General features: G+C 38.9%; 1 protein-coding gene across 1 annotated transcript; it reads right to left on the reverse strand.

Moving 5' to 3' along the window:
- Positions 1–429: 429 nt before the first annotated feature.
- On the reverse strand, positions 430–26,364 carry MPP4 (MAGUK p55 scaffold protein 4). The gene is given in 22 exon segments (XM_005484236.3): positions 430–888; positions 1,854–1,988; positions 3,595–3,703; positions 4,504–4,597; positions 5,550–5,630; positions 6,354–6,524; positions 7,324–7,365; positions 8,853–8,867; positions 10,156–10,176; positions 10,900–10,938; positions 11,967–11,984; positions 12,760–12,824; positions 13,935–14,131; positions 14,562–14,633; positions 15,604–15,689; positions 16,820–16,901; positions 18,904–19,035; positions 19,582–19,662; positions 20,343–20,420; positions 21,314–21,435; positions 21,991–22,050; positions 26,340–26,364. Coding segments are annotated over 22 exon segments (1,917 nt in total). The 3' UTR covers positions 430–696.
- Positions 26,365–27,882: the final 1,518 nt, after the last annotated feature.

Genomic DNA, 27,882 nt, shown 5'->3' on the forward strand with positions numbered 1-27,882 from the left:
TAGTTGCCATAAGCACTGCACCCTTTGATGAGGAGACCGTGTTACCACAGACCAAACCAACAAGAGAAAGATTTTCTGATTATCTTCCTCTTTGGTAAGTCCACATTCTATCAGTTTGTACTCACTTGAGTTGATGGAAGAGTGGAAAAGATATATTTACATGTATTATGACGATAACTGGGTTTTGGAGTAATTCATATTATGCCAACACCACTCCTATCCTAAAAGGTAAAAAGGATTAGCAACAAACCAATACCTTAATAAATAACACTCTACTGACAGACACCATGCAAAAAAAAAGCACATTCTGACTTTATATAATCTGTAAGGCTTCCAGAATGTAAAGGCATCACAGAACCAGAACAAGCATAATAGAAAGAGAGGAAAGGACCTTTCTGGACTTATATGTAAGTAAATAACACAGATACATGCAACAAAATAGATTTTTCTTTATTCTTGTAATTGAGTACTCACAGTATTTCCTTTTTTTTTGTACAAAAGTGGATCCAAGTGTAACATAAAAAGCTCAAAAGCTACACAGAACATAGTATGATTATATCTCCCATTGGAGCTTCCTTCCTAATCCTCTTCCAAATCCCTCACGTACAAAGATAAATTCTTGCAATCCTGACATTAGGATTATTCTTGAAGTAAAACATAAGCTGTAATCTTTCTGAAGCTGCCTGCTGCTTAGAATTAGGGCTGATTGTCTGAGCATATCCATACTGCAGGGACCCACTGGGGTTCATCCTGTGCACGATGTACTGCAGACAGCAGCTGAGCAGATGCTTCTTGTAAATTGTCATTCACAATCACGTGATCAAAGAACTGACCAAACTGAGCTTCCATTTTCTTAGCTGATTCTTCCATCTCCTGTAAATCTTCTTCCTGTGAGACAGAGTAAGTTCATAAAGCTGCAGGGTTGTGTAGAGAAACATACCTGCACAGCATCTACAAAACACCTTGGACCACATAAACAAGAGTTGAATAGATAATGTCAGTCTGCTTTATTTCATTTACAGTTTGCTATAATAAAGTACCTCTGCTACAGTCAGTTCCAGGTCTCAGAAACTGAGCTGCTTGCCATATGCTTGCCAAGGAAGTACCTTGTGTCTCAGGATACTCCATTTGCCCTAAAACAGTTACTCTAATGATAAGTGCTGGCAGAGAATGTTAGAGACTGGAAGGTAAATCTACAAATGCTTGTGTTCTTATTCCAAATTTTAGTTTATTTCCCCATGTCCATGTTACCTTCTGTCATAGCAATCATGAATCATTTCCACAGAGTTATAGACTGAGGTCTCCAAAATGTTAAGAGGCTATATTTGATGATGATTTGCATGGAAACAATTGTGTCAAAGTGCTGTATATATTCTAAATATAAGAGATGCATTTCCTACTAGCAGGATCTGTGTTTTAGCTACGGAACTTAGTACAGGATTGATACTGGCACTAAGCATACATTCTAATAACTGAAAAAAATAATAATACTTCTGAACAAAGCACATTCCAAGTATTTCAATGCAAGCAGTAAATATATGTGTTGACTCAAATATTGACACAAGACAGCAAAATAAAACAAAAATATGCAAAATAGCTTCTCCTTTAAGACATTTTGAAGCTAAGTGCCTCAGCCCCCTAGGTTACAAATTACAATTCTTATGCTTCAAAGCCAGTCTGGAAGGGGAAAAGAAATCCCAACAAAATTCACAGAAAATAATAAAAATTAGATTTGATCCTAAAGACACAGTAATGCTTTTTCAAGAGTTAACAGTGTAGCATAGTAGAATGCATTATGTTCTAGTAACAGAATCTCAGATTAACAAACAATCTCTTTTATTCTCAAATCTCACCTTGAACTTCATGTTCACATAATAATCTGTAATGATCCTGGCATTTTTACGAGTCTGCCTCATGCAGCCTATGCTGGGTGGCTTGATGAATATAATGTAGGGCTTTAACTCATGGGTCCGGGCTATTTGTATACCCTACAAATGAAGAGTAAAATAAAGTTTTTCAAGTGCATTCATCCCAGCTTTATTCCCATAAAAAGCCAGTTGTTTACAACATACTGTGATCCCCAAACCTAGGAGACACTTTTTTCAGGAACACTTACTTGAAAAAGATCCCACTAATAATCCCTGGAGCAGACATTGTTAAGCAACTGTAGCACACAATTACTTAATTCTGCTTGGTAGCCTCATTAGGAGATGCTATCAGTACCAGTGAATGATGGAACAGTGTCACTAACAGATCTCTACAATCAACCACATAAAAGATGCATTTGAAACCTGTTCTTTTTTGACTGTAAGGGAGCTACTTTTGGAACAAGTACCTCTTTATTGTTCCATGCTAGAAGAAAGTATCCTGCCTTCAGAACTCCTTTACTGTGTAACATTTCCTAATGCTAATCAGTATTTTTAAATTACTGCAGAGCAGTAGAGGGAATGAAAAAAAAAAGAAAAACTTAAGAAAATCATAGCATGTAAACTTGGTCAAACCACCAGATTTAAAATAAAGTATGCAACACAGCAGTAGTTCTGCTACTGATCTTACTTCATCCTTTCCAAAACTTGTCCTTTAAACTCACACCCTAAAAAAAATCATAATGGCACATCTGTCCAAGTGGCAAGATTACACTCCCCACACCACAACACCCCTCTTTTACCCCTTTGCTTAAAAATGTAACAAGAAACTCAAAGGACAGTTTCTAGGGTGTGACCTGAGCTACCTCTTACAACACTTTCAGTTTTTGAGGAGTACCCCACAAATCTTGTAACATAATTTTTATTTTAAGCAGCACAAGCCACTGCCAGTCTAAGGCTCAGACACATTGGCTCTGCCTAAGTAGAGGGAAATATCCAAGAAATACTGAGTTATGGTGTCACTCCTTACATTCAGTTAGAGGAGGTGTTTAAACAGCACAGCCCAAACAGCTCCTAAGTACTAAATATGCAAGCAATTCAGGGAAGGTTAGCAAGGTTTAGCTAGACACAGCTCTAAGTATCCTAGATATTTACAAGCTCAGGCTTTTATTAGCCTTATCTTCATCAGCAAATTCAATGCAAAAACAGAAGGAAAATAAAATAGGAAGAAAAATAGTATCTAAGTGAAGAAGCAGGTTACTGAGTGCTGTAACTTCTGGAGAGAAATGCAGGCACAAAGGCACAATAAAATTTTCAGCTTTTGCTTGATTACTTTAAGTGTTGCTGCTTTTACCAAAGGGTGTTGTGAGGTTTCTAATAGAAGGACAGAATTCTCAACAGTAGGGCTTGGAGAATGTACATCCAATGCAACAGGTGGCCATGTGAAAGACTAATCCTTACTTTTAAGTAAGTATGAAAATTCATTTCCATACCATCCAAACTGATAATGCAGCTGCTGGCTTGGTAAAAAATGAACTGTCTCAAGATATTTGTCACTGTAGTACCACCACCACCCCCTAAGACACATGAAAAGAATAATCTATTATTAATAAGCACCATGAGGTAAAGTGAAAAACAAGACAAAGCAACTAACACTGTTCCAATGGCTCAAGAATGTAGAGAAAATGATTTTTCCTTCCAGGAGATTCTCTGCCCCTTTACCACTCACCTGAGGTTCTAAATCTATGACACAAATCTTCCCTGCATCGAGGACCGTTCGCACTGCATCAATACTGGTACCATACAGGTACCCTTTGTACTCCCCATATTCCAGCATTCTGCATCAGTGGTGAGGAAGAAGGAAAATGAAAGAGCATTTGAGTTTCAAAAAGATTCCATTTAAAAGTGAAATCTTCAAATACAATCCAGTGCTCAGGACTGAATGATCATAAAACTCACTGAATACTGTTCACCTTTGCTCTTCCCTGCTACACTAGGCACAAAACCCATCACAATTCATCTCCAAAACATGCATTTTTTACTCATCATGGTTTTATGAATTTTGTGTTTAGAGGCTGTGATTTTACTTGTCAATGCTTGTCAATTACATAGTACAAATAACTTCTTAAGTCTGAAGATTTCAAAGCGCTGGGCACAGTTCAATGAGTGTCGCTTCTGTAGTGCTGAGCTGGTCTGTCTTAGAGAGGTGATTCATGCATGGAAAGGAGCAGACACTTGAATATTTAGCCCTTACAGTTCAGCTACTCGTGTGTCATCACTGCAGAGATGCTGCAATGGAGTTGCAGGTCAGGAACAGTGTGATTTACTGCTAAATTTTCAAAAGCAGTCTGGTTTCCTGGAGAGTTAAACTCATAACTTACAAGCACATCTAATGAGCTCAGGACTAGAGAACCCACTTCCTTCTAGAAGGATTCTGAGATTAATTGTGGAGGAGCTATTTGCAACTGCATAAACACAGTCTTTGAAGAAACAGTCTCAATTAGTTTGACACAAATTTACACCACACATACACAGTAAAAATGGAGGAGCCCAGACTCAAGACCAACTATAAAACTGTATTTTCTTGGATCATGTTGCATTTTAGGTAATAAAAATGTAATTCATCTCTCCTACTCACCTGTGACTATACACCATGTTTTCAAAAGTTTCCTTTGATATGTAGTGATATTCACGACCATTCATTTCATAACTTTTCTGAACACGAGTGGTGTCTGAAGGATGATATAACACACAAAAAAACCCCAGCTGCAACTAAATTATTGTAACTTTATTAAGTGAAAATTAGAACTTCACAAAGAACTATCAATCAGTATTTTCATAAATAATAGTATTAGTTATTTCCATTTGTTAATCCAGAACAAAAGCCCCATATACTGTAATGGTTTGCCAGTGACAAGTCATTAAAGGTTATCAAAGCACGACTGTATTTCTAGGAATGGAAGAGTACTTTAATCCAAATAGTTGTGATTGAAAGCAATCAGGAACTGCCTTGGAAGTGGTTGCACAACTCTTTACTCTTCAGAGGCAATTTTCTTTAAAGTTCATTCAGAAAAATCCCACAAGCTTCCCTCACTTGCACCTTCCCCTTATCTGGGACTTCAAGCACTAAGTCATGACTTTTCAGCTAGCTTCAGATACATAATTTCCAGTTTGGTTATCTAAATTACAAGAACCAAATAGGCACAGGTAGAAATAATTTCAGTTGTTACGTCAGAAGTTAAGCTGCATAAGTCTCATCTGAGACTAGAAGGCTAATAAGGAAAGCTGCAAAGCCTATTAAGCACCAACTTCTGTTGTCTTCATTCTCATACCTGAGTACTTAAACCCTAAGAACTTGAAATATCTCCAAGAATGTTGTTTTTTTAAATCTAGGAAAAGCAAACACTAAAGTTAAACCAAACCATGCAGATAACTTTTCATCTCCATAAAGCTTTTAATGGTTTCAGAAGCTGGAGCTTGAACATACCTTTGTCTGATTTGCCAAAATGAGATAGTATTTTAAGCTAACCCTTAAGAAAGCCAAGAGTACTGCCTTCAGTAGAGCTGAAGAAACTGCTATAGAGCAAAGAGTGTATAAATACACAAGGCAAGAGGAAGGTGCTTGGCATTTCCTATTCATGTTTGAATGGGGGTAGTGGAGGGAAGAGGAGAAGCATTACATACGAGGTGTGGCACTTTGAAACTCTCGTGGGTTACTTGTGATCAGCCTTCGCCGTAGCTCATTCACACCAACTCCTGCGGGACCTGCAGAGTCGGAAGAGCAGCTGATATCACTGACAGGGTAACAGCAGCTGGGATTACTGACAGGGTAACAGCAGCTAGGGTTACTGACAGGGTACAAATCACTCCACAGCAATATAGCCACACCCAGGGGCAACTCAGCAGTACTATTTTAAAACAAAAAACTTATCAAATACTTCCAGACTTAGAAAGGACAGTGGATTTGCCTTTACTCAGTTTGCTTTATCAGGACCATAGAACAGTGCAGAACAGCATCTTCCCTTCAGTCACTACAACTGAAGTCTCCTTGAGAGCCTGCAGCCCACTTAATGCAGTATGTCCTATAACAAGCATTATTAAAGGTATCTTTCCATACTGTCCATGATTGAGATTGTGCTAGTCTGGAGTTAAATATTCTTATTATTGTTATATCTATGCATTTAACACTGCTTGTAGAAATGCCTCCATGTCAAGAATCTTTCTATTAAGATAGCAATGTTTTCTCATCATTTTCAGTCACAGCTGAATATAAAACTGAAACATTTCCTTAATAAAATCCATTATCAACCAGCATTCGTAACTAACTTCTTCTAAGGACTTTATTATTACTGTTTTTTAACACTCACTATCTCAAGCAAAGAAGATGATACCTTCATTAAACTTTAACCCCAATAGTGGTGTCAAATGACAATAATTCTGGAAGTGAAACCCCTGCCGGAACGTGCCTGCGAAGGTTTGAGCTCTTACCCACGAGGATGATGAGCCTGTGGCGGTCTGTGGGGTGCCGCTGGTACCTGACCACCTCTTCGTAGGGAGCGGCCAGGGCGCTGTAGCAGCTGCTGGGGCAGCGCGAGTAGCAGGACTGCTGCTGGAGGCGGGCCTTCCTGCGGCACAGCCGCATGCTCCTGCGGAACCCAGCTGCAAAGGGGCAAAGGCACACCGCTGGCAAACACAGCCCACTGCAGACAAGTGGCTCTGGAGCCCAGAGGGCCTCTTGCTAAGGCACACAACATATATTACCTTTACTGAGGTTTTTGCAAGGTGATGTTAGTGAATTTCATTGCTGCACTTGATATGACAGCTTGGTAGAATCTCTGAGCATTAAATGACAGCTACAGAGTAGGTAAAATCCCATTGAAAGGCACCTGAAAATTAGCCTGGAATTAAAGACTTCTGAAAGATCCCCCAGACAAGCTGGAGAAGAAGTTTCTGACTACATGAGGTATCCCTAGGGAACAGGTCAACTTCTTTTGATAGTGTAAGTGGTTCATGCGCACGAGGCAAGTCTGGAACATTTGCTCCAGCCTCCAGAACATGTAGTTTAAAGGTCACTAGGTTTAATAACCATAGAGGTAGGTTTGTTTCTCCACTTGACCATCCAACTCTGAAAACTTCACATATAGGTGCACTTTTCTAATGAAAGCCCTCATGATTATTCTCAGTGGATAACAGACATTACTTTTGAGAAAAATTAATCAAGTTTAAATAGCAGTGGCCAAGTCTCTGTAGAAACCTAATAGGAAGAAAGATTTAAATGCAGATATTGAACATTATTAGGAAGAAAGAAACTTCCTGATGTTTGGAAAACACAGTAAGCTGTATTCCATTTACTAAGTCTTTAGGTGATATAAAGAGCAAAGCTTTTTATTGAACTTCATTCAAGCACTCAAACTAGATCAATCCCCAAACATTTTACTTATCTTTAGTCATTGCATACCAATAAAGACTCGTTGACCAAATTCACCAAATTCTTCCTCTTCTAGAATACAAAGAACAAAGACTCATGAAATAAAACAGAAAAAAGAAACTTAAAAGCTAGATGGCAAACAATTATTGCTGATCCTAAGGAAAAAAGGAGTTTCAGTAAATACGTGGAAGTATGATGCCTAATATAATTTTAAAAGCACAATACTCTATAATATAAAAATATTTCATGTGACCAATGACCAATTCAAAAGGGTTATTGTAAGAAAAAATGAACATAGAACATCTTGATACTTCCTAAATGAAATTTGAAACTTAATTATTCTATTTGTTTCATTCCCAAGCTATCTACATGCCAGACAATATTTTGAAATTGAAATTAGTGAAAAAAGCCTCCACATAATTTAAGATTTTCAGGTGAAATCTATCTTACAAGAAATCTTTAGTTAAAACAATAGTAAGAAGTCAGTAGCTCAAAATTAGAAACAAAAAATTTGTAACTCAGTTTATGCCCCGTAGCCTGTTTGGAAAATGCAACTTGTGTCTGCTCAGATATTTCAGGCAAAATGAAGACCTGATTTTATTACTGCCTTTTATTCATTGGATCAGTGATGTCTGTGCTCCAACATGTGAGCCTAACCTCTTTCCTCCAATTCTTTCTGTCCTCATTCTTATCTCATTCTCCTGTTCATCACGAAGCCTTCACTATTCAGGTGAGACTTCTAAAACTCTGTATTTTTAAAAAATTAAATCTCTCATAAAAGGTTCAAACATAACAATTTTCCAATAAACCAATGTTCAGTAAGTATAGAAACTATTTGAGAAAGGTGATTTGAAAATGAATCGCCAAGGAAAAGAATGGTGCCAGTGTTTAGCTTTCTTTTCAAAAAGTACTCTTTATTTTCCCCTAACCACACATGTAGTTATCCAAGCTGTGCATTCCCTTTATTTAGGCCTTGTTAAAGCAAGAATGAGATACAGAAGACATAAGCATGTCTTTAAAAGCAGTATTTGTTCCAAGGAAAAACATTATTTCATTTGCAAATCTTTGAAATACTTTTAGCCCTCTTTGATTTACAGTTATCTCATAGGCATGGAAGTATTGAAACAAAATTAGATGCATATTAATTGCCCTTTCACATCTATACACTCTTCATTACTTGTACCTTTACAATGCAGTTTTATTCCTACATTTCTATATGTATTAACATATATTTCTATAAGTACTAACATAACTAGTTAATGACTATGGGAAAAACTCCTTGGCACAAAACTGCTCATTCAGGGCAATGTTCAGAGTAATGTTCAGCTGATACCTGCCCATCTATCTTCAAGCCTCTTGAGTCATCATTCAAAGATGTTTAAATCTTTCTGCTTTATCTACCCTGTCTGTGGTATGGAATGCAGTGTAGAATCCTACAGGGAACAAGCAATTCAGCCACTGGGTATTGCAAGAAGAGTGGTAGTTCCTGCTAAAGCATAGACACAGGTAAATTCTATTAGATTACTGCTACAGGAGACAGAGAAAAATGTTAGCGTTACCTTCTTTAAGCTCCTCTGCAGATTCAGATAAAGACAAATATAAAACAATTAGTTTTGAGAAGAAAGTCTATACTATGTTCTAACAAAAAAATCTAACCAGTATTGTCCAGCGCATTTAGGGAATGTAGAAAACAGGTACTACAGACATTAAATCTAAAATATGCTTCTTTGAGCATGAATTCTTAGTTCCCAAAGAATGCAAGAACTGCAGCATCTATTTCAGTATGGTAGTGCAAAATCTGCAACTTCTACAAGTGGTTAAAGTGGAACATAGGATAGCAAATATTTGCACCTTTATTCCTCTGACTGTGTGGATACAGGAGACAGCTGACTCAGCACTGAGCAGGATTTGCAACAGTAATCCCCAAGTGCAGCTATCAGAAACATCCTAGCCTGAAAACAAAAGACTGCCCTGCAGACCTGCTGGTTATGCCTGAAAAGCCTTGGGCATTGTTTGAGAGGGAGAAGAGAACTAACGCGTGTGATAAGAGAAGAAGGTGTAGAAAGAACTGGCAAGTAGAGACCTTGTGGAGAAGAGCAAATCTAAGGTAAAATGACACTCTTCACCACAAGATTACCAAATACCTCAAATGAGAAGTTTAGCAGTAATTTTATTTTAGGGGAGAAAGGATTTATTTTAGAAGATTTAAGTTTTGTAGAACTCTCAATGTGGTGTTAATAAGCAGCTGCTTCCTAAATGAAAAAAAAACCCAGACAAACAACCAGAATGCCCTGTGTCAGTTTGGTCAAAAAAAAAAAGAGTACTTATTGATTGTAATTTTTATACATTTTTTTATACATACATACATTATTTATATTAAATAATGAATTTTATAAGCATTTTTCTTTCCTGTATGTCCGCCATGCCCACAATCAGGAATCTAGAAGCAGCTTTCCTCTTTACCACATCAACTCCTACAGGCACTGGGGATTCAGGCCTGCATGTCACTGAAGGTAATCCAATTATCTGCTGACATCAGTGCAGCCCCTGCTGTCACAGCTTGCACGGGTACAGCTGACGAGGGCTGGATAAATAAGTCTGCTGCTGATGCACGAGAAGAAACATTCACACTTGTGGGATAAGAGGACAGAAACCTTTCTACTAAGGTAATCAGAGAACAAGAGGAAGACTTAAAGCAACAGGATTTTACATAATGGCTTTTCAAGCCACAATGGCTCCTCCTGAAGCTGAAGTGGCATTTTGGTTTTTGCCACCTGCTTGTTTCTAAGATGCTTGTCTCTGGACACCCTTCTCACTGCAGAACAATTGCAAGGAACTTAGAGTTAGGTCACAGGAACTTACCTGACTCAAATGTTTCTTCATCTTGTTTAGTAATCCAGATAGCAAAGATATTAAAATAAATTCAAAATTTAATTCTTTTCCTTCTAATGAATATCAGAATCAGAAATCAGTTTTCCAGCTTCTGTCAGTCTGTCTCACATATACTTTCCCCAGCTGCCTCTACCTGAGGTGGCAAAATACAGCTCACCATACTTGAATTAACTGCTTCATCTCTTCACAAAGCCCTACAGGATCACATCCCTCCATGAGAGCTTCTCAATTACCTTGGAGAAGGAAGAATGAGCTGCACTGCTTTAGGGAGCAACTCAAGCTACCAATCTTTACACTCAAGTGTCCACAAGCAAAAATCTATTCTTGCTCCTTGCTCTCCCAAGACCAGAGATTTCTTGACAAGGAATTGTGTGGGTTCTCCAACACCAAAACAATCTGTGCCATTAAATAAGCAATAGGCAAAAAAGCATGGTAACTTTACAGCCACAATCCAACACCTGAATCAAAGCAGTTGCATCTCATTCAAGCAAATATTTTTTTGCTGGTCAAAGCACTTGACTATAAGCACTGTACACCAGAACTGCAAACAGCTCATTTTAATACACTAATACGAGAGGAGGTTTCCAGGGTATGAAAAATGGAATTTCTACCATTAAGTTCACTAGGAGAATGAGTGGCCTTATTTAGGAAATGAGGCTTTAAACTAGCTACTGCCTTGAAGCAAATAGAATAATCTCAAGTGAATTCAGTTACCTGCTTCCACACATTTTTCGTCAATCTGCATGTCATCCTCTACAGATCAACACAAGGGAAAAAAAGTCATCTGAATCAGAAAAGCACTGGAGAGGAAAAACACCCTTACAGATCTTACACGACTCAACTCAGACATCAGAAACAAGATAAGTGAAGCTCAAATCATCTTTAGACATCTTTAAGAATTTTAACTGTTAACTCCAGTTTAGTGATGTTCTTTGTATTACAGTGAGCAAAAACTCTTAAGTGAGTGCTCTGAAGGCAGAGAGACAAATGCATCTAACTTTTATTCTCCTCTTGAAATAATGAAAGGTTTAACATGCCTGTCAATCTGTTTATCTAGTAGATATCTATTTATTAAGTAATACCATGAGGGAACACAATTTTCTCTCTTATAGCTTTTAAATATCTTTCCAACATGCTACACTCAAGGAAAATATTTTGCTTTTTATTTTTATTATTATTTTTATGGGGAAGAAAAGGAAAATATCAATTCAGCTCTTTCTCAATCCCCAGACTACATCAATTTATGTCCCAGAAATGTGATTACGTGAGCTTGGGCAATCTCACGGGCTCACAATACAGCACTGTTAGTGTTTTGTTCTTGCACACCCTTCCAGATGAGCCCTGCAGGAGCTATTTGCCAGTTACAGGGCACTTGTCAGAGTATCTGTCAATCACATTCTGCCCATATGTATCCTTTGAAGAAATACTCTCTCAGAGCTCTAGGAGAGAAAGAAGGAGAAGAAAAGAGAAAGAGGAAATTTTGTCTTTCTTTCCTCAAAGAACCCATTCAAACTGTCACTTCCCTGACAGATATTGCACATCTAAGGTTTCCACTTTTAGACAATGTATGTATCTACTAGGTGAAAAAAGGCTGGATTTCAATTATGTTAAGCACACAAAAATGCCAAGAACTTGGGCTTCTTCCACATATACTTATCAAAATGCCTAATTCCTGGCAACTTTTTAAAAAGCCTGTAAAACCATGTATCATATTGGTTCCAGGTACAGAAATGCAATGCAGTCCAGGTGTGATTTCCTACAGTCCAGGTGTGATTTCCTACCTTCTTCCACAGTGCTTACTGCTCACAGCATATCCATTGAAGCAGTGAAAAGGCAATAAAATTATGGTGAAAGACAGCCTTAGCTCTAGCAAGCAATGCAATCAGTGCAAACAGAATCCTAGGGAATGAAGCACATGCCCCCTGGGATTTATCATGAGAGAAAAATTTTATACTTGCATAAAAAGCCATAGAAGGAAATGGGGACAGAAGAAACAGGAAGAACATTCTTTTTTCTGGGAATAATTGCATATTTACAGAAAATTATAGTTTGCAAAAGATAATATTTCTGGATTGTTACTATGAATAAATTCAAGGGCAGCATAACTTATCTTAGACCTCAAGAAAATAAGTTCTATTATTTTCTCAATAGTTTTGATGGCAAAGAAACATTCCAAAATGGCAATTCTTAGTGGCAGAGCTGGTATCTGTGTCCCCAGAAATCCAGGCCAGTACAATTGTCACCTCAAGACTTACAGCCAATTCTCCTCAAGAGAACTGGCTGGCCTAGTGAGGTCCCAGTAGAGACTTTAGAAGAAGTTGAATTCAAAGCTTCTCTTATGGTCAGATCTCAGGTACACTGGGGACACCCATCTCCACCATCGGTACTCCAGGTACTATTATCAGTAAGTATTTTTTTTTCAGGGGATAGTTAACACAGTTGAAGGTTACAATATGGCTCCAGAAACAATGTCTTTGAACTAAGCTGAACTGCATGAGCTTTTATTTCAGTGTCCCTGCAACAGAGACAAGATCTTTCTTTCCTGCTGTATCACTCAAGTAACTTTTCACTCACACATTGATGATTTGAGACAGAGGTGGGGCTGGAAGGGCTGACACCACCAGAACTCTCGCTGCTTCCTACATAGAAATAAATTTATCACAGTTAAAGAAACAAAACAGTCCACAAGCACATTATGCTCCAGTCAGATTCACTGCTTACATGTACGAACTGAGAGAAGACAGCAAGAACTGAAACATTACCAATGTTTTAGCCCACTGCAAAGACCTGACATAAAACCAATGTGCTATCAGAAGTATTCAAATTTCCAAATCAGCAGCCCAGAAGTACTAAGAATTTATACAAAAGTACAGGAAGATAAGCCATACTGTGGTACAGACTCCTGGAAGTAGAAGAGAGTGCTACTGGTAGGGTTAGTAGTACTGCTGCCTCCATTACTGCACAGCGCTCTTGCAGCCTGAGTCACAACCCAGCTTCATTTCACCTTGCATTATACAGACTGCAGGTAGGCTTATTTTTATTATAAAATCAAGTTTATCATGTGCTAGTGCACGGCCTTACATTATCCTGGGGGTACCACAGGACATGTGGTTAAAGGATCAGATTGGAAAGTTTGCTACAGCAGTGTAAGAACTCTGATTCTGAATTCATGTAGTGTAAAAATAATGGTCAATTTATGCAGAAAATAATAGGCATGAGACCCTTGTTCTTTCCTGAGTGTTTGGTTTTTTTCTCTGTTCTTCTAATCTGGTCTACTCAGTTTTGACCAAAGCTGAAGAGGTCACTCATGCAAGGACATCTTTAGTGATGCAAGGCATCACAGAACATCTTGAAAAATATACTATGCTTTAAGTATCCCTATCTTCCCCTTGCTTTTTTTTTCATCATAGATGATGATCATTTAGTAGTCAGGGCCCTCAATTTCAGCTGCTATACTCCCCTAGATGTCTTAGCAACCAGCATGGAGACTGGATAAGTGCTGCAAATTTCCTAAACGGAAATTTGAGATTATACAATCTCAATGGCAATTTGAGATTATACAAGAAGCTTTCAAAAGCTTCTTCTCACACAGGTGCTCTTCAGGGAAAAATAGCAAGAAGTCAGAGATCAGCAAGAGGAAAGATGTTTGTCAGATGTCACTCTGAATCATACTGCTACAAAACTTAGGAAAATTTTGAATAACTGGCTGATTTTTGAGTCAGAAATCAGGAAAATGATGATTTTTTTACCTTTTAAGAAGATGATTTGAGGGTATGAGTCCAGCACAGGCACTGAGATCGGAAACTTTCCTGGCCTGCCACCAGAGAGCGTCATTCTGATCCACAATCTGGAGTATTTCACCCCTCTTGAACGGCAAGCCTGCATCTGCACATGGTATGGCAGGATCTTGCAAGGGCCAGTAATCTGCCATTGCTCGCACGTACAGCTGGTAAAGAGAACATACAGGAGTGAGCAGGAGCCAAGTCCAGAGTGCACAGAACACAGGCTCTACAATCACAGGGCCACATATTGCTGCAACTTCAGTCGAATGCTGAAGTCAAGTTTTAAAAAACAGATCAAGCCTTAAATGCTCTCTGTTTATTAAATGAGGGAAAAAAATCCCATTTATCTCATACTTTATGAAAAGAACAGCCCTTCAACTTGTAGATCACTCAGGAAGTGCCTTTATTACACAGTTACATTTCTTACTGTCTTTACTGCTTCAGCAACACCACGTTGATGACAGCTGAGAGGCAGCCATAGAGGCAAGGTAACATTTTAGGGATTGCAACAAACTTCCAGGCAACACCATGTCTTTGTATCACACAGTTGGGCGCTACTGCTACTAGTCTGGGAAAAGAAAAAGAGTTTCTTACTGTTGTTTGGTTGCTGACAGGCCGATCAGAAACTGGAATTAATTTGAACATAATTGTCCCCTGAGAGAGGGCCTAAATGATTAGAAAATAATTAAAATGTGGTTGGTATTCAACATAAGTTATCAAACATAGGCAAGAGAGAACATGGCTTTGAGGATACTGCAATGTTTGTGTTACAGATAGAATTCAGGTAGCCAGAGTCAATGTGACAATACTATATTTTTTCCAAAATGAAACATCAAAGTTTTGCTAAATATTTTTTTTAATTTAATGCAACATATGTTTCATTGTAAGTATATGTAATTTCAGCATTGATTCATACCAAACTTTTCTACTGAAATCTTATTTAAATTAGCAGCAGAGTCTGGTTAGATGGGTTATATAAAGGGGGAGGAACATCATTTAGTGATTAAACATTCCAATGGTGTTTGTATTTCTTATACCTAGAAATTGTACAACCATGGCAATGGCACAGACTTGGTATGATTACACACAGAAATACTTCACTGGCTGGCACTTAACAGTTAAGAACCCTGAAATATTGTGCACAAAATGACAAAACAGGGACACCTCAAAAGATTTCTTCATGAGAATTTTCACAACAGTAATTACACTGCCCTTTTCTTGCAAGGTAAGATGTGTAGCTTACAGGCTCATTCACTCTGCTTCAGTGCATTTTGTAACATGGACTCTTACTGGAATAGCAGCTTCCCACTACTTTCTTGTGGAATATTTCTGAGTGGCACTTCTAGAAAAAGTTACAAATCAGTGAAGGCTGAATAAATCAGTATTTTTCCCAGAAGCTGCAGATGGAATAGAAACAGTTAAGGTAATATCTGCCCAGAAAAGAAGTTAGATATAATTCTGCTTTCATATATTCTGATTTCATGAGCAGTTGAGAACTTCATTCACAGTAAGGAAACAATCTGAATTTTCTGTTAAAAATTCCAGGCTTTCTCATGTACAAGAGTGTGTAAAAGAGCGAGCATACAAATAATCTTAAGGTACAAAGTAGAAAACATATTTAAAAAATATTAAATACCAGAATATTAATGACTTGCTCAGGATCAAGTCCCTCAACAGGAACTCCATTTACTTCCACCAGTTTGTCTCCAGCATACAGCAACCCTACCATGAAAACAAATATGAAAACAGCAGCAGGAGTTTTATCACAGTATGATTTATCTTGAATAGGCAAGACAGGGTCACACAGAAATATCACAGGTTTTAAGTCAGCATTAAAATTTTCCTGCACCATGTATGGAGGAAGGCATTTTGGATACCCAGGAGCTGCACTGCTCCTGGATAGGACTGCAGACTGCTGCAGGTCACAAGGAGCTTGCGTGCTTCAGCTTTCTTAATCCTTTCCACTCCCCCATATGACATCTTTACAATCTGCTGATTACAGGCCTTAAAATTAGCACAAACATTTTCATATCGCTCCATTTCTCAAAGTAAATTAGGAACAAATTCTATATTAATAGACCGTGAGACTTGGAATCAGACCCCTAAAAACTCCAGGTGCAGTGGGAGGACCTGGGACTCCTTTCTGTCCTTTGTAGTAAAGTCTTCACAATATTGTTTTCTTTTCCATGTTCCTTTAACTCAAAAATATTAGTCAAGCTAGGAACTTAATTGGCTATTTTCTGTAAGTTGGGTTCTCTTCTCTATACAAAGGCCAGAAAATACTAAAAGGAACTATTTTATAATGATTGCAGTTGAATTTTACTTCTGATGTTTTACATTTTAATTACATTACATTTCCTAAGGGACATGGAACACATTAATTCTAGGATGACAAAGTAGTAACATTTCCAAGGAAACTCCTCGCAAGATTGCTTAGCTGCTAGTGCTAAGCAAGGTGTTTAGTAGAGTAGTGCCAAAAAGTATTATTACATACTCCTTAAAGCCCATTGTCTTTTAAAATCACCAGCTATTGATGTTTACCATTTCTCCATTAGGGAATGTGCTGCATTTCATGCTATACTGCAATTTGGGATATCCAGTTATTGGTGCCAAGAATACATAATGAAAACTGGATTTCTTCATCAACTCAGTCTAAACCAGCAAATTCATCTGAAAATCTGTGAAGTCAGAATGAAAGTCACTGCAATGCATCACTGCTGACAATGCTGTCCCGTGTGCACATCATCTTGCTCGATAATGGAGGATTAACCATAGAAGCTAAGATTGTCTTACTTCAAACATCTTATTTCAAGTTCAGTTTTCTGTATCACTTTGTTTCAGGTTCCACCTACCACTTCTGTCTGCCAGCCCACCATGGATCACACGGGCAACCGTTATGTCTCCTGTTATCTCATGGCGTTTAATGGTGGCACCCTGGCAGGAAAGAGCACAGGAAAAACACATCGATCACCAAAGGACCCCAGTGAGTTTCCTTCCATATCACAAGTGTGATCTTCAGGCTGACACAAAGACATTGAAGGATACAGCCTTTTTACCACAACATGGATATTGCAGTAACCACAGAATCATGGAATAAGCTGAGTTGGAAGGGACCACAAGGATCACTGAGTTCAACTCCTGGCCCTGCACAGCGCCATCCCCAAGAGTTACACCCTGTGCCTGAGAGCATTGTCCAAATGCTGCCTGAGCTCTGGCAGGCTTGGTGCTGGGACCACTTGCCTGGGGAGCCCATTCCAGTGCCCAGCCACCTTCTGGGTGAAGAACCTTTTTCTAATATCCAATCTAAAACCTCCCCTTACCCAGCTTCAGGCCATTCCCTCTGGTCCTGTCACTGATCACTGTGGAGCAGAGATCAGTGCCTGTCCCTCCTCTTTCCCCCACAGGAAGCTGTGACTGCAGTGAGGTCTCCTCCAGGCTGAGCAGACCAAGTGACCTCAGCCACTCCTCACACGGCTTCTCCTCAAGGCCCTTCACCACCTTCCTGACTCTCCTTTGGACACTCTCTAATAGTTTCATGTCTTTCCTATATCATGGCACCCAGAATTGCCCCCAGCACTTGAGATGAGGCTGCCCCAGAGCAGAGCAGAGTAGAGCAGGACAATCCCCTCCCTTGCCCAGCTGGAGATGCTGTGCCTTATACCCCCCAGGACACGCTTGGCTCTCCTGGCTGCCAAGGCACTGCTGACTTATTTCCAACTTGGCACTGACCTAGACCCCCAGGTCTCTTTCCACAGCACAGCTTTCTAGCACCTCATTCCCCCATCTGTCCATACATCCAAGGTCGCCCCATCCCAGGAGAACAATCCAGCACTTTCCCTTGTGAACTTCACATGGTTGGTGATTGCCCAGCCCTCTCCTTTGCTGAGGTCTCTCTGCAGGGCCTCCCTGCCCTCAAGGGAGTCAACAGCTACTCCTAGTTTGTATCTTCTATGAAATTGCTCAGAGCCCTTTCCAGTCCTGTGTCTAGGTCAGTTATGAAGCTGTTGAAGAGCACAGGGCCAAGGATGAAGCCCTGCAGAATCCCACTAGTGACAAGTGCCCAGTCTGATGTAACACCAGTCACTATTAGCCTTTTCACCCAACCCATGAGCCACCTGCTCACCCATCCCATAATGTGTTTATCCAGCTGTGTGCTGGACATTTTGTCCAGAAGGATGCTCTGAGAGACAATATGGAAAGCTTTACTGAATTCCAGAAGAATTACACCAATTGGCTTCCCCTGGTCAGCTAGCTGGGTTACCTTGTCAAAAAAGTAAATCAGGTTTGATAAACAGGACTCTCGGCTCACAAAGTGCTGGCTGTGACCAATGACTGTGTTGTCCCTCAAGTGTTTTTCAATACCTCCCAGAATAATCTTCTCTGTAACTTTACCAGGGACTGAAGTGAGACTGACAGGCCTGCAGTTTCCAGGGCTGTAATGTATTAGTTACTAAGTCCTTCAATGTCTTCAACTTCCATCACACTAAAATAACCTCACTGATTGACAGTTAGAAATCTTTTTTATCTCCTCAAATATTACAGCTATCTTTTCCTAAAACAGATTAGCTAAGCTATATAATGTTTGCTGCTTATAAGTACAAATTATTACTAAGGAACTCTCCTCCCCTCCTTTCTGTTTTGGCCATGGGAATAACTCTCAATCCAGTTTGGTTTTATTTCATATAATGAAAATACATCTGCCAGATGTTCAAACACTGAGCAGACAAGGCACTGAACAACCTACACCCACACCATGCATGTCTAGGTCCTTTCTCAGCTCCTTCCCAGCCTCAACAATTCTTGTGGTCCTGTAAAATCTGGACAAGAATGCACACAATCCCCATGACATTCCTGGGAAGAAACCAATATGCATCCAATGCACTATTAATTCTTTCTAACTTAAAAAAAATTGACAGACACAAGAAAGGTCCCTCACCAAAGGCTGGTTGTTTTTCACTAAGCAGACAATCCTCATAGCTTCTTCATTTTCAGGTATGTTGTCTGGCAATGGTGGAAGGGTTGGTTCAAAATCTTTCTGGGCCACAGTATCATGAGCAGATAGCAAGGCCTGTTACAAATGCAAACAAGCAAACCAACTAACCCATAAGCAAAGATCAATAGCAGAGCTTTAAACAGTGACTGGTCAGAAACCAGATATCACTGAATGTGTTCCTTTGTGAACACAGATCCCTTGCATATATTGACATTTTCTTCTTTCACCAATAAAATCAAACCATAAAAGTTTTAAGAACAGTTCCTCTATTTCTTGTGGAAAACCTTCAAAAGAGGAAAGAAATATTTCTATTTGGAGCTCTTGGGTTAGGAATGCAGGGTCTGCAATTTCAAGGAAAATTTGATTTATATGCATTAACTGCCCATAATTAAAAATTTTGTAGAAATGTGTTTCAAACACAGCTTTAAGTAAAATGCAGCCCACTGCAGGTACTTCAGATACACAGTCCACATTTGATCTCATGATCAGATTAGTTTATCATTAGTAAACTATGTCTCCTCTGGCCCTTTACCAATTCTTGTGAACAGCTGCCCATCCATTTCCATTCCCTCTGCAGAGAGCTCCATGAACAAACTTTTGCTTTCCTTATGCAGGACTTGCCTTGAAGTGTGGAGAACGCAGAAGCCGTCTTAGCTCTTTGACCTCTCCTGACGGAGGGGCTTCATGCAGCAACTCTACCACCTGATAAATGTAAGAAAATAAGCACAGAGATGGATTCTAGAGGACAACGCTACACTGAATGTAAAGGAATGCAGACAGTGTAAAGCCCACCCACGTTATGTGAATCAGAGGATGTCCATATGGTTTGCTCTAGAACTGGACAATATGACCACAGCTGCACAACACTCAGCCAGGCTTAATTTAGTTCAGGCACAGTGCCATGTGCTCTAAATCTGTTTTTGCTCCCTTCTCTCAACCAATTTCATCACTGGTCTCAGTTTCTCTACGTCATCATTAACTCTCCCACTAATTAAATGATTTAGAATTCAGCTGTTATAATTAGAAAAATCTAAAAAGCTTTTCAATATCGTCACGTCAGTCTGCTTGATTGTAGCCATAACACTGAACCACAGAGTTACATGGGAAGAAAAATACGTGGTCAGTGATTAAACAATTAACATTTGTGTTCATTACACTGGCCAGGACTTGTGTAGTCCAGCAGCCACAGCTGTGCCCATTTCTCATGCCATCCCTGTGCCCCCAGTAAGGGCTGTTGAGTAGTTTTACAGATGTGTAAGGAGGGTTTCAAGTTTATATACTGTGCTTAGACCTGAGACACAGAATTAATACCAGAACACTTAACTGCAGCAGAGTGCTTTCGTTTGGGTAAGTAAAGCAATAAACTGTGCATACAATCTCACCTCACGACTCAACACGCGTGCCTGCAGTGTGACTGGAGCTGGTCTTTTTCCAAGATACTGTTGGAGGCATTCATAAATCTGTTGCATGCCATGACAGACAAAACAAGGCAATGACATTGACCAGTTCACATTATTGTATAGATACATACATGAGAGGCAATGGACAACAATACTTCTGGAAACTTCTCAGTCCAACTAGAGCTCCAGAGTCTGCAATTTCAATTCTTAATATCTGACATATCTGGAATTGAGTCTTGAACTCAATGTCTTTCCATATTATCAGGTAGCTAGCCAGTTATACTGTAGTTTTGAGTTTTCCTAGGAAAAAAGCTGTCTACACAGGTAAATAGCCTGATAATAAATTCTCTGATTTGTAGCCTCTTTCCTTCCTCTAGTTGAAGGCATAATTGCTGCATTTAAAATACTCTTATGAGCATTCTTATCCAGTAAAAGCTCCTCTTAAAAAATCAAAGACTTCAAAAATCCTTCTTAAAGAAAGCAGAATTTTTACAGAATTTGTCTCAGAGATAAAATTCTTCTCAAGATAGAAACGCCAGTCAGAACTCTGTTCTCTAACAATATGAGATCTTCAATTACACATCAGATGAATGGAATGCAAAACAAAATACAGTGCCACAGGCCAAGAAGTGGGATGCATATCCATACAGAAATTTAAGAACAGGAAAGACAACTGAGCATTGATGTGTTCAGTGTCTGTCCCCTGGCCTTAATACAGACAGGTAAAGTAGAAGAGCCTAAATGTCTAGGATATTATGAAAGAGAACACTTTATTTTCCTTTAAAGCATAAAAGATTTCATCTACCGTGACTACTGATGTTAGAACTGCCATCAGGACTATCAGCACTTGGTGTAATGAAGCATTTATTGTCCTCATATGGCAAAATCAAGCAGCTATTCCCTAGAGATTGTTCTGTAGGTGACCTTGCTGTCCCAGCTGTGAGGCAGCTTACCTTGAGCAGTGCTTGCAGCCAGTGGGATCTGAGCAGCTCATAGAGCATGCCAACGCCATTGGCATCCCTCTTACAGAGCAAGCTGAGCTCTTGCAGCGCTAGAGTCAGAACATGAGATACACCTGAGCCCAAGAAACAGAAAAGCGCAAGACACTTCAGTACACAGAGAGCACCAACCAAAGCCAAACAGTGACCCAGACCTTTGAAATGCACCTTTCCTCAATTTGTACTTCTAAGAAATGCACAGACATTTCCTGTCTGATTTGGTTTGTTTTTTCCTGCAATCAACACTTGCATAAGAGCTATTTTACCATGTTATTAGGCAGCAGGTTCGGTCAATGCTAGCAATTTGCAACTGACCTGTGAGAAAGCCATGCAGGCAATGTCACATGTAACAGTCTGGGTTCAAGCTCATACCTCCTACTGAAAAGAGATAAAACAACAACAAACTCCTTGGCTTTATGAGGCAGAAACAAATGCCAGGTGTTCTTCTCTGATGCTCTCTTAAGTTAACTGCATACCACCACAGAACATCAAGAATCATTCCAATTGTTGAGTAGTAATACTTCAAGACACATTCATCTCTCTCATGACTCAATGGAAGAAGAGTCACAGAGATCAAGGAATAGAACTTTTTGAAAAGAGAAAGAAAACTAAAAAAAAGATGCAGAAGTTACCATTATCTTTACTGCTGACTGTTGGCACCTCCATCTTCTCCTTTATTCAAGGAGATTCCACTCACTTTGAATACTGCATTCATACCAGGTTGGTTTCACAAAGAGAGATGATGAACTAGGGAAAAGAGCACCCTCATATCAGAATACTGTCAGATATTTTACACTAATAAGAAAGCAGAATTCAAAACAAAGGAAGGGGTGGGCAATAATTTGCATTTGAAGTGCACCATGGGTATAAAAAATATATATTTGAGTCCCTCCTGTAAATTCAGCCACCCAGTAGCACCCAAGATGCAGACAGACAAAACTCAACTGCAGTATGACATTTTAATCTCTTTATAGAATTGTCATTTGCTTGCTTCATTAAGTCATCAAAACCAGAAAGCTGTTTGGTCCATCTTCTAGCTCTCCAGCCTCTTAAGTGTACCACCATGAGAAATAGTAATTTTTTCTAAAGACTTATATCTTGTTTTATACCCATATAGCTTGGAAAATAATCATATTCAAGAACACATTACATTTAATTCCTCTTAATATTGACACAATATTAAAATTGAAAGATTGGAGTTTCTACTGAATTTTCATTGAGCAAAGACATGATTTTGAAGAAAGGGATCCCTGTCTCTATCACTATTAGATTTTAAGGTCTTTGAAGGATTTCTTCCACAGAGATTTCATTATTTTTCTCTTATTTCCTCACAATGAATTAAAAACACAAAAGCCCAGATAGAAAACCCTATTTCTTACCTTGCTGGTATCATAATCTCTCAGGCAATTTATTATAGGTTGCCACTTTTAGAGATGGAATCAAAGAAATTGCTAAACTAAAAATGTGTTGTTGGTTTCTTTAATTACAAAAAGCAGCATGTACTACCTTATTTTTTTCTTTAGCTTTTAAAATCAGCATTTTGAAGCAATGCAAGAAAGCAGCACTTACTAATTAATATATATCCATGTTGCATGGCCTTTCCACAAATAAAATCTGCACCTTCTAAAATTTTCTTTCAAATTCCTCCCCTCCCTTAAAATTCTGTGGCAATCTATCACTAGCCTATAATGTTCTCTTAAAGTAAAACTGGAAGAAGTTATTCAATCTGCTGTTCATGGCAAACAATGCAGTACAGGATTGCTTCAGAGAATTCTCTGAACTCTTCTTCTCAAAGTAGTATGGAAATTCCCCAGGGAACACCACACACTGCATTTATACCCTAAAGCATCAAGAAGCTATGTATGAAAGCTCTTAAGTAGTTCAAAATCTTCATTACATCCTAGCTGATTTAACTTCACACTTGATACTAGTGTAAAGGTATTGCCATGATTAGCAGTATTGTAGATTACTCTTAAAGAATTAAATATTTCAACTGGCCACTCAACTTAGACTACAAGCAAAAAACCTAACATCAAATATCTGAGCATCTCGGCCAACAGTGAACCCCAGTGAGGCACAGTGAATGCATTACACCAAATTCTGCTAAATACACAGTAGGTTATCTCCTGGATGAATAAAGTAAAAAGGCAGCCATTTTCCTCTAGATTGCTCTGTAGACAGAAAACAGCAAAGGTACAAGCAGGAAAAGTATTATCTTGATCTGCTTACAAAAGCAGAAGGCATTACTGTCACTTTTACTGCATTTAATACTTATTTTTAGGACACACTCCTCTCTCTCCTGTTAAATCATAAAACTGCTTCCAAAAGGCAGTGGAAATTAAGGGAGAAAAAGTAATAAATTATGAGATTATGACTCAAACACTTTATTACTGAGTCTGGGCAATCCATTTCAAGTTACTTCTACAGGATATTCAATGGTACATCTTATTGAAATTCTAACCAGAAGACAGCTTTTACAATTATGGTTTTTTCTTTCAAAAATTCACAAAATTATAGTTTAATCCTCCCTCAGTACAAATGGAGTTTGAGCTGCAATTATTTAATATTTTCAATAGTCTCAGTTCTTCCCCTTGAAAATTTGCCTTCCCCATTTTTAAGCTTAGTTGATCTGCCTAATGATGGATTTAACAAAGCAAGACATGTAAATCTAGTAATGAAAAGCTGTTTCTTAATGGAGACAAAGCACTTGGAAACAAAAAACATTTCTGGAGATGCTAAAATATTTCCGATTCTGCTTAAACACAAGCAATATCATTGCCCCTTGAATATTTTAAAGGGATTAATTTTTCCCCAGAGCACTGCAGCTTCTGGTATCAGTACAGCTTCCACAGAGAACAGATGTGGGAGCAACTTGAGTGTGTTTAGAAATTTTGGACACAGTTTATCTTGAAGGTGAACCTCAGATTTCCCAAAAATCTGGGAAAACTACTGCAGGTTTTGCTTTGCTGTCATCTTAAACCACAGAATTTATGCTCACACTAACAGAAGCGGTATTTGAAAATCAAAATCCGTCAAGTTCTGACCACCACAGCTCACCTCAGTCATTAATTAGTAGCTGTTTTCTATTTACACACAGCAAAAGGAAAGCAGTTTCCAAGTGTGAAGCCTGGTTTCAGAAGCTGTCAGTAGCAACAGATGCTGAAAAAGTCACTACCAGAAGAGAGGAAGAGTTGCTTCTTTAGAAAGAGACCTGGATTGCTTGCCTAAGGGAAAGGTCAGAGCTCAAATAAACATAGAATTACTACTGTGCCTTTATTTCCTGAGACTTATATCTACATAGACTCCAAGGCCAGAGCTCAGGCTCTCCTCATCCAGGGATCTAAATAAATTAGATGGAAATTCTTGCTAAAAGGCTTACCTGACTAATCTCCCAGGCAGTGCAAGGGCCCTCCCATTCACGTGTATTGCATGCAACTACGGGTGCTCATTAATAGAAGACATTTCTCTTTGCCTGTTGTTAGAGAAAGAACTGGATATCCACACTGAGTGTGCCAGAATTTGAGTCAAAATTTGAGTCAGTCACCTCAAGTCTGCAGACATCAGTTATCCCAAACCTGAGCTACTCCTTCAGCAGCAGAGTATAAAATTCCTTGACCCTAATTGTCAGACAGACAAGAAGGCTAGAGCTGCAAGGGAACCTAAGCCCTGTTTTAATAAAGTTTCAGAATTGTCTTTAATTGTCTGTGGACAATTTTGCATCTTGTTAAGCCTCTGAAGGGGACAACACCAGAGAACCTGACATCCAGAACATCACACCCCTGCTCTTACACACTGCTTTAGTTAATATGTTAGACTTCAGCCTTTTACAAGGAAAACTACTCCTATCTTTAATTTTGCCAAAATTAATGATTGGGCACATTGAAGACTGCAGATTAGCTTGAGGGAAGGAAACACTCTGTGAAAGCTTTTGTTGCTACTCTAAATCAGCGAACTGGTTAGGCAAAAAAATGGAGGGAAAGATTCAACAACTCAAACCACATGCCCTGTTCGGGACTTTTTTGTCCTGCATTAAATAAGCTTAATTAAGCCAGTGTCATTACTGAAGTCTGACTGCTTCTTTTCTAGTCAGTGTAAAGAACAATCCTGCTCTTCGTATACTTTTTGACACACTAAAGTGTTTTAGCTAAAGCAGCAACCCTAAATATTAATGGAATAAATTGACATGACTTAAGCCTTTGAAACCATTTATCCTCATCTCATACCCAAGCACCTCTTAATGGAGGTCAAAGGCAGTAGAGTTTAAAAAAAAAACCTGAAAAAATGTTATGTTCACACCAGGCATTCAGTGAGATTTCACACAATCACACCTGCACATGTGAGGTAATTAATGCTGTTACTCTCTGTACTCAGATTTATTCAGTGGTGGTTCATTCTGCCTCCCTCCAACAACCTTAGAGCGGCAGTGCTGGGGAGAGTGCCTTGTTTACATGGGCTAAGAGCTGCCAAAACATCGCTGCCCAAAAGAGCAGCACCCTGACAACACTTGGATGCAGTCATGAGGGGCAGCCAGCTTTACTTCCAGATGTTTACTGCAACAGCTTGGGCTTATAGAAAAGAAATCAAACTACCAAAAGCCCCCTAAATAAACAACCAACCACTGTATTGATATTAAATCAACTTAGAAGTACACAGCTAGGTTGTTCAAAAAAGGATTTGTTTTACAGTCCCGCATCAGGCACACATTTTTCTGCATTATCTCTCAACATACCAGAACAGGTAGTTTCCTAACCTATTTCTAAAACAAGAATAGTTTTGTGAAGATTAGGACTGAGGAAAAAATTCCCTTTCAAGCTCCTACTCCGCATTCATACACTCCTCTAATTTAGCTAACAAGAATGAAACAGGTATCAGAAGTTTAAATAGCTTTGCTATAGCTATAAGAGGAAACTAATTTCACATTTACATGGGGAAAATGCATCCTTGCAGAACAATGGTTTCAGTACAGTGCAAATTTTCTTACCTGCAAACCCCACAGAATACGCCATGTTCAGCTCATGTAGAATTTCCAGAGGGAAAGAGTATTTGTTGGATGTCAGTACAGCAAGTAACCTCACTGCCCCAGCTAATCTATGGACATCCTCTCCTTTCTAATCCGCAGAAACCTAACCTTAGAACTACTCATTACCAGGGAGAAGAGAACAAATCCCCTTAACCCTTTTCTAGCATAAAAAACTACATCATCTCTCACCTAAATAGCTTCTTATTCTCATCAATTTTCCCAGTCAATAGGGTGCTCATCACTTGGGGTCTGTCTGGAGCTACTGTGCCTGTGATTGCAGTGAGAATCTGCAACACCAGTGTTGATCTTCTGTGGCTGGTTACAGGATTTCTGCCGCAGCACAGGAAATACTCGGCTTTCCATTAAAGAGGAAAGAAAAGAGAAAAAAGTAATTACCCTGAAGCAATCCAGCTGGAAAGGTCCTGCAGGTTAACTCATTTCTTTCTTAGTTACAGCAATGCACAAATCAAAGCTGCTCTGCACTGATTTCCTAACGCATCCCAGCCCCGATCGGCTGCAAAGTGGAATCTGTGTCAGAAGCACATTTAATCCAGGGATTCTCTTCAGCTAATAACTGAGCTATATATCAGAAGAACCAAAAATAATCCAGCCCAGACTGTCTGCCTCCCTAATTCAGCCAAGCTCAATTCATACGTGATACCACTACTTTTTCTAGGAGATTGAGTGTATACATACATACCTCTCTCTGTGTTTATATATGCAAAGGCAGATGTATCCTTTGGGTTTTGTAGTTCTCAGCTTTGCACCATTCACAGCCAATGAAGTTACACCATTATAGTTGCTACATATTCGTAGCTACCTTGTTCTTGAAAAGGAGAAATAATACACAAGACTTTCCCATTTCTAGTTACATTTTTGGTTTAAGGCACAAAATCAATCTGGGACTTCATATGAAACAAAATGTAATATTAAAATCCTTTCTTCTGAAATATCCAAATACAAAAAAAGCTAATTCAAAGCAGTTACAGGGGAAAAAATCAATCCCAAATCTGTTTTTCATGGTTACAGCTCCCACAAAAGGCAAAATAAATCCTGAACTCAGATCTTCTGCAGATGAAAATTGCCATTGCTTTACTCAGCATAGCCCCATTTTAAAGGGCAGTTCTGTTCCTACAGGTTTAAGTTATTTTTTTTTTACATGGAGTTACAAGAGATGATTTCATGGAAAGGCTGCATCTAGTGCAAGATGAAATGTTTGAATTTTGCCTTGTCCTTCATTATGGTCTTCACCCCTAGTTATGTCTTCCCCGCTTCTCAAGTTAGCTTTTTATAGCATCCCTTTTATTAATATTATTGCTTATCTCTCCTTGAATTATTCAGTATAATTTAAAAAATAAGATTAAGCCAACACCAAGTTGCCTGTATACATGAAGTCCATTCTATATTTTTTCATCACTATAGCCTTATGCAACTTAACAGTAGTTTTAAATATCATTGTTCCAGAATTACCCTTTCCCCTTCTCTGATAAAACTAGAAATAATT

The sequence above is a fragment of the Zonotrichia albicollis genome, chromosome 10 (assembly GCF_047830755.1).
Source record: "Zonotrichia albicollis isolate bZonAlb1 chromosome 10, bZonAlb1.hap1, whole genome shotgun sequence".
In the NCBI taxonomy this organism is placed as follows: Eukaryota; Metazoa; Chordata; class Aves; order Passeriformes; family Passerellidae; genus Zonotrichia; species Zonotrichia albicollis.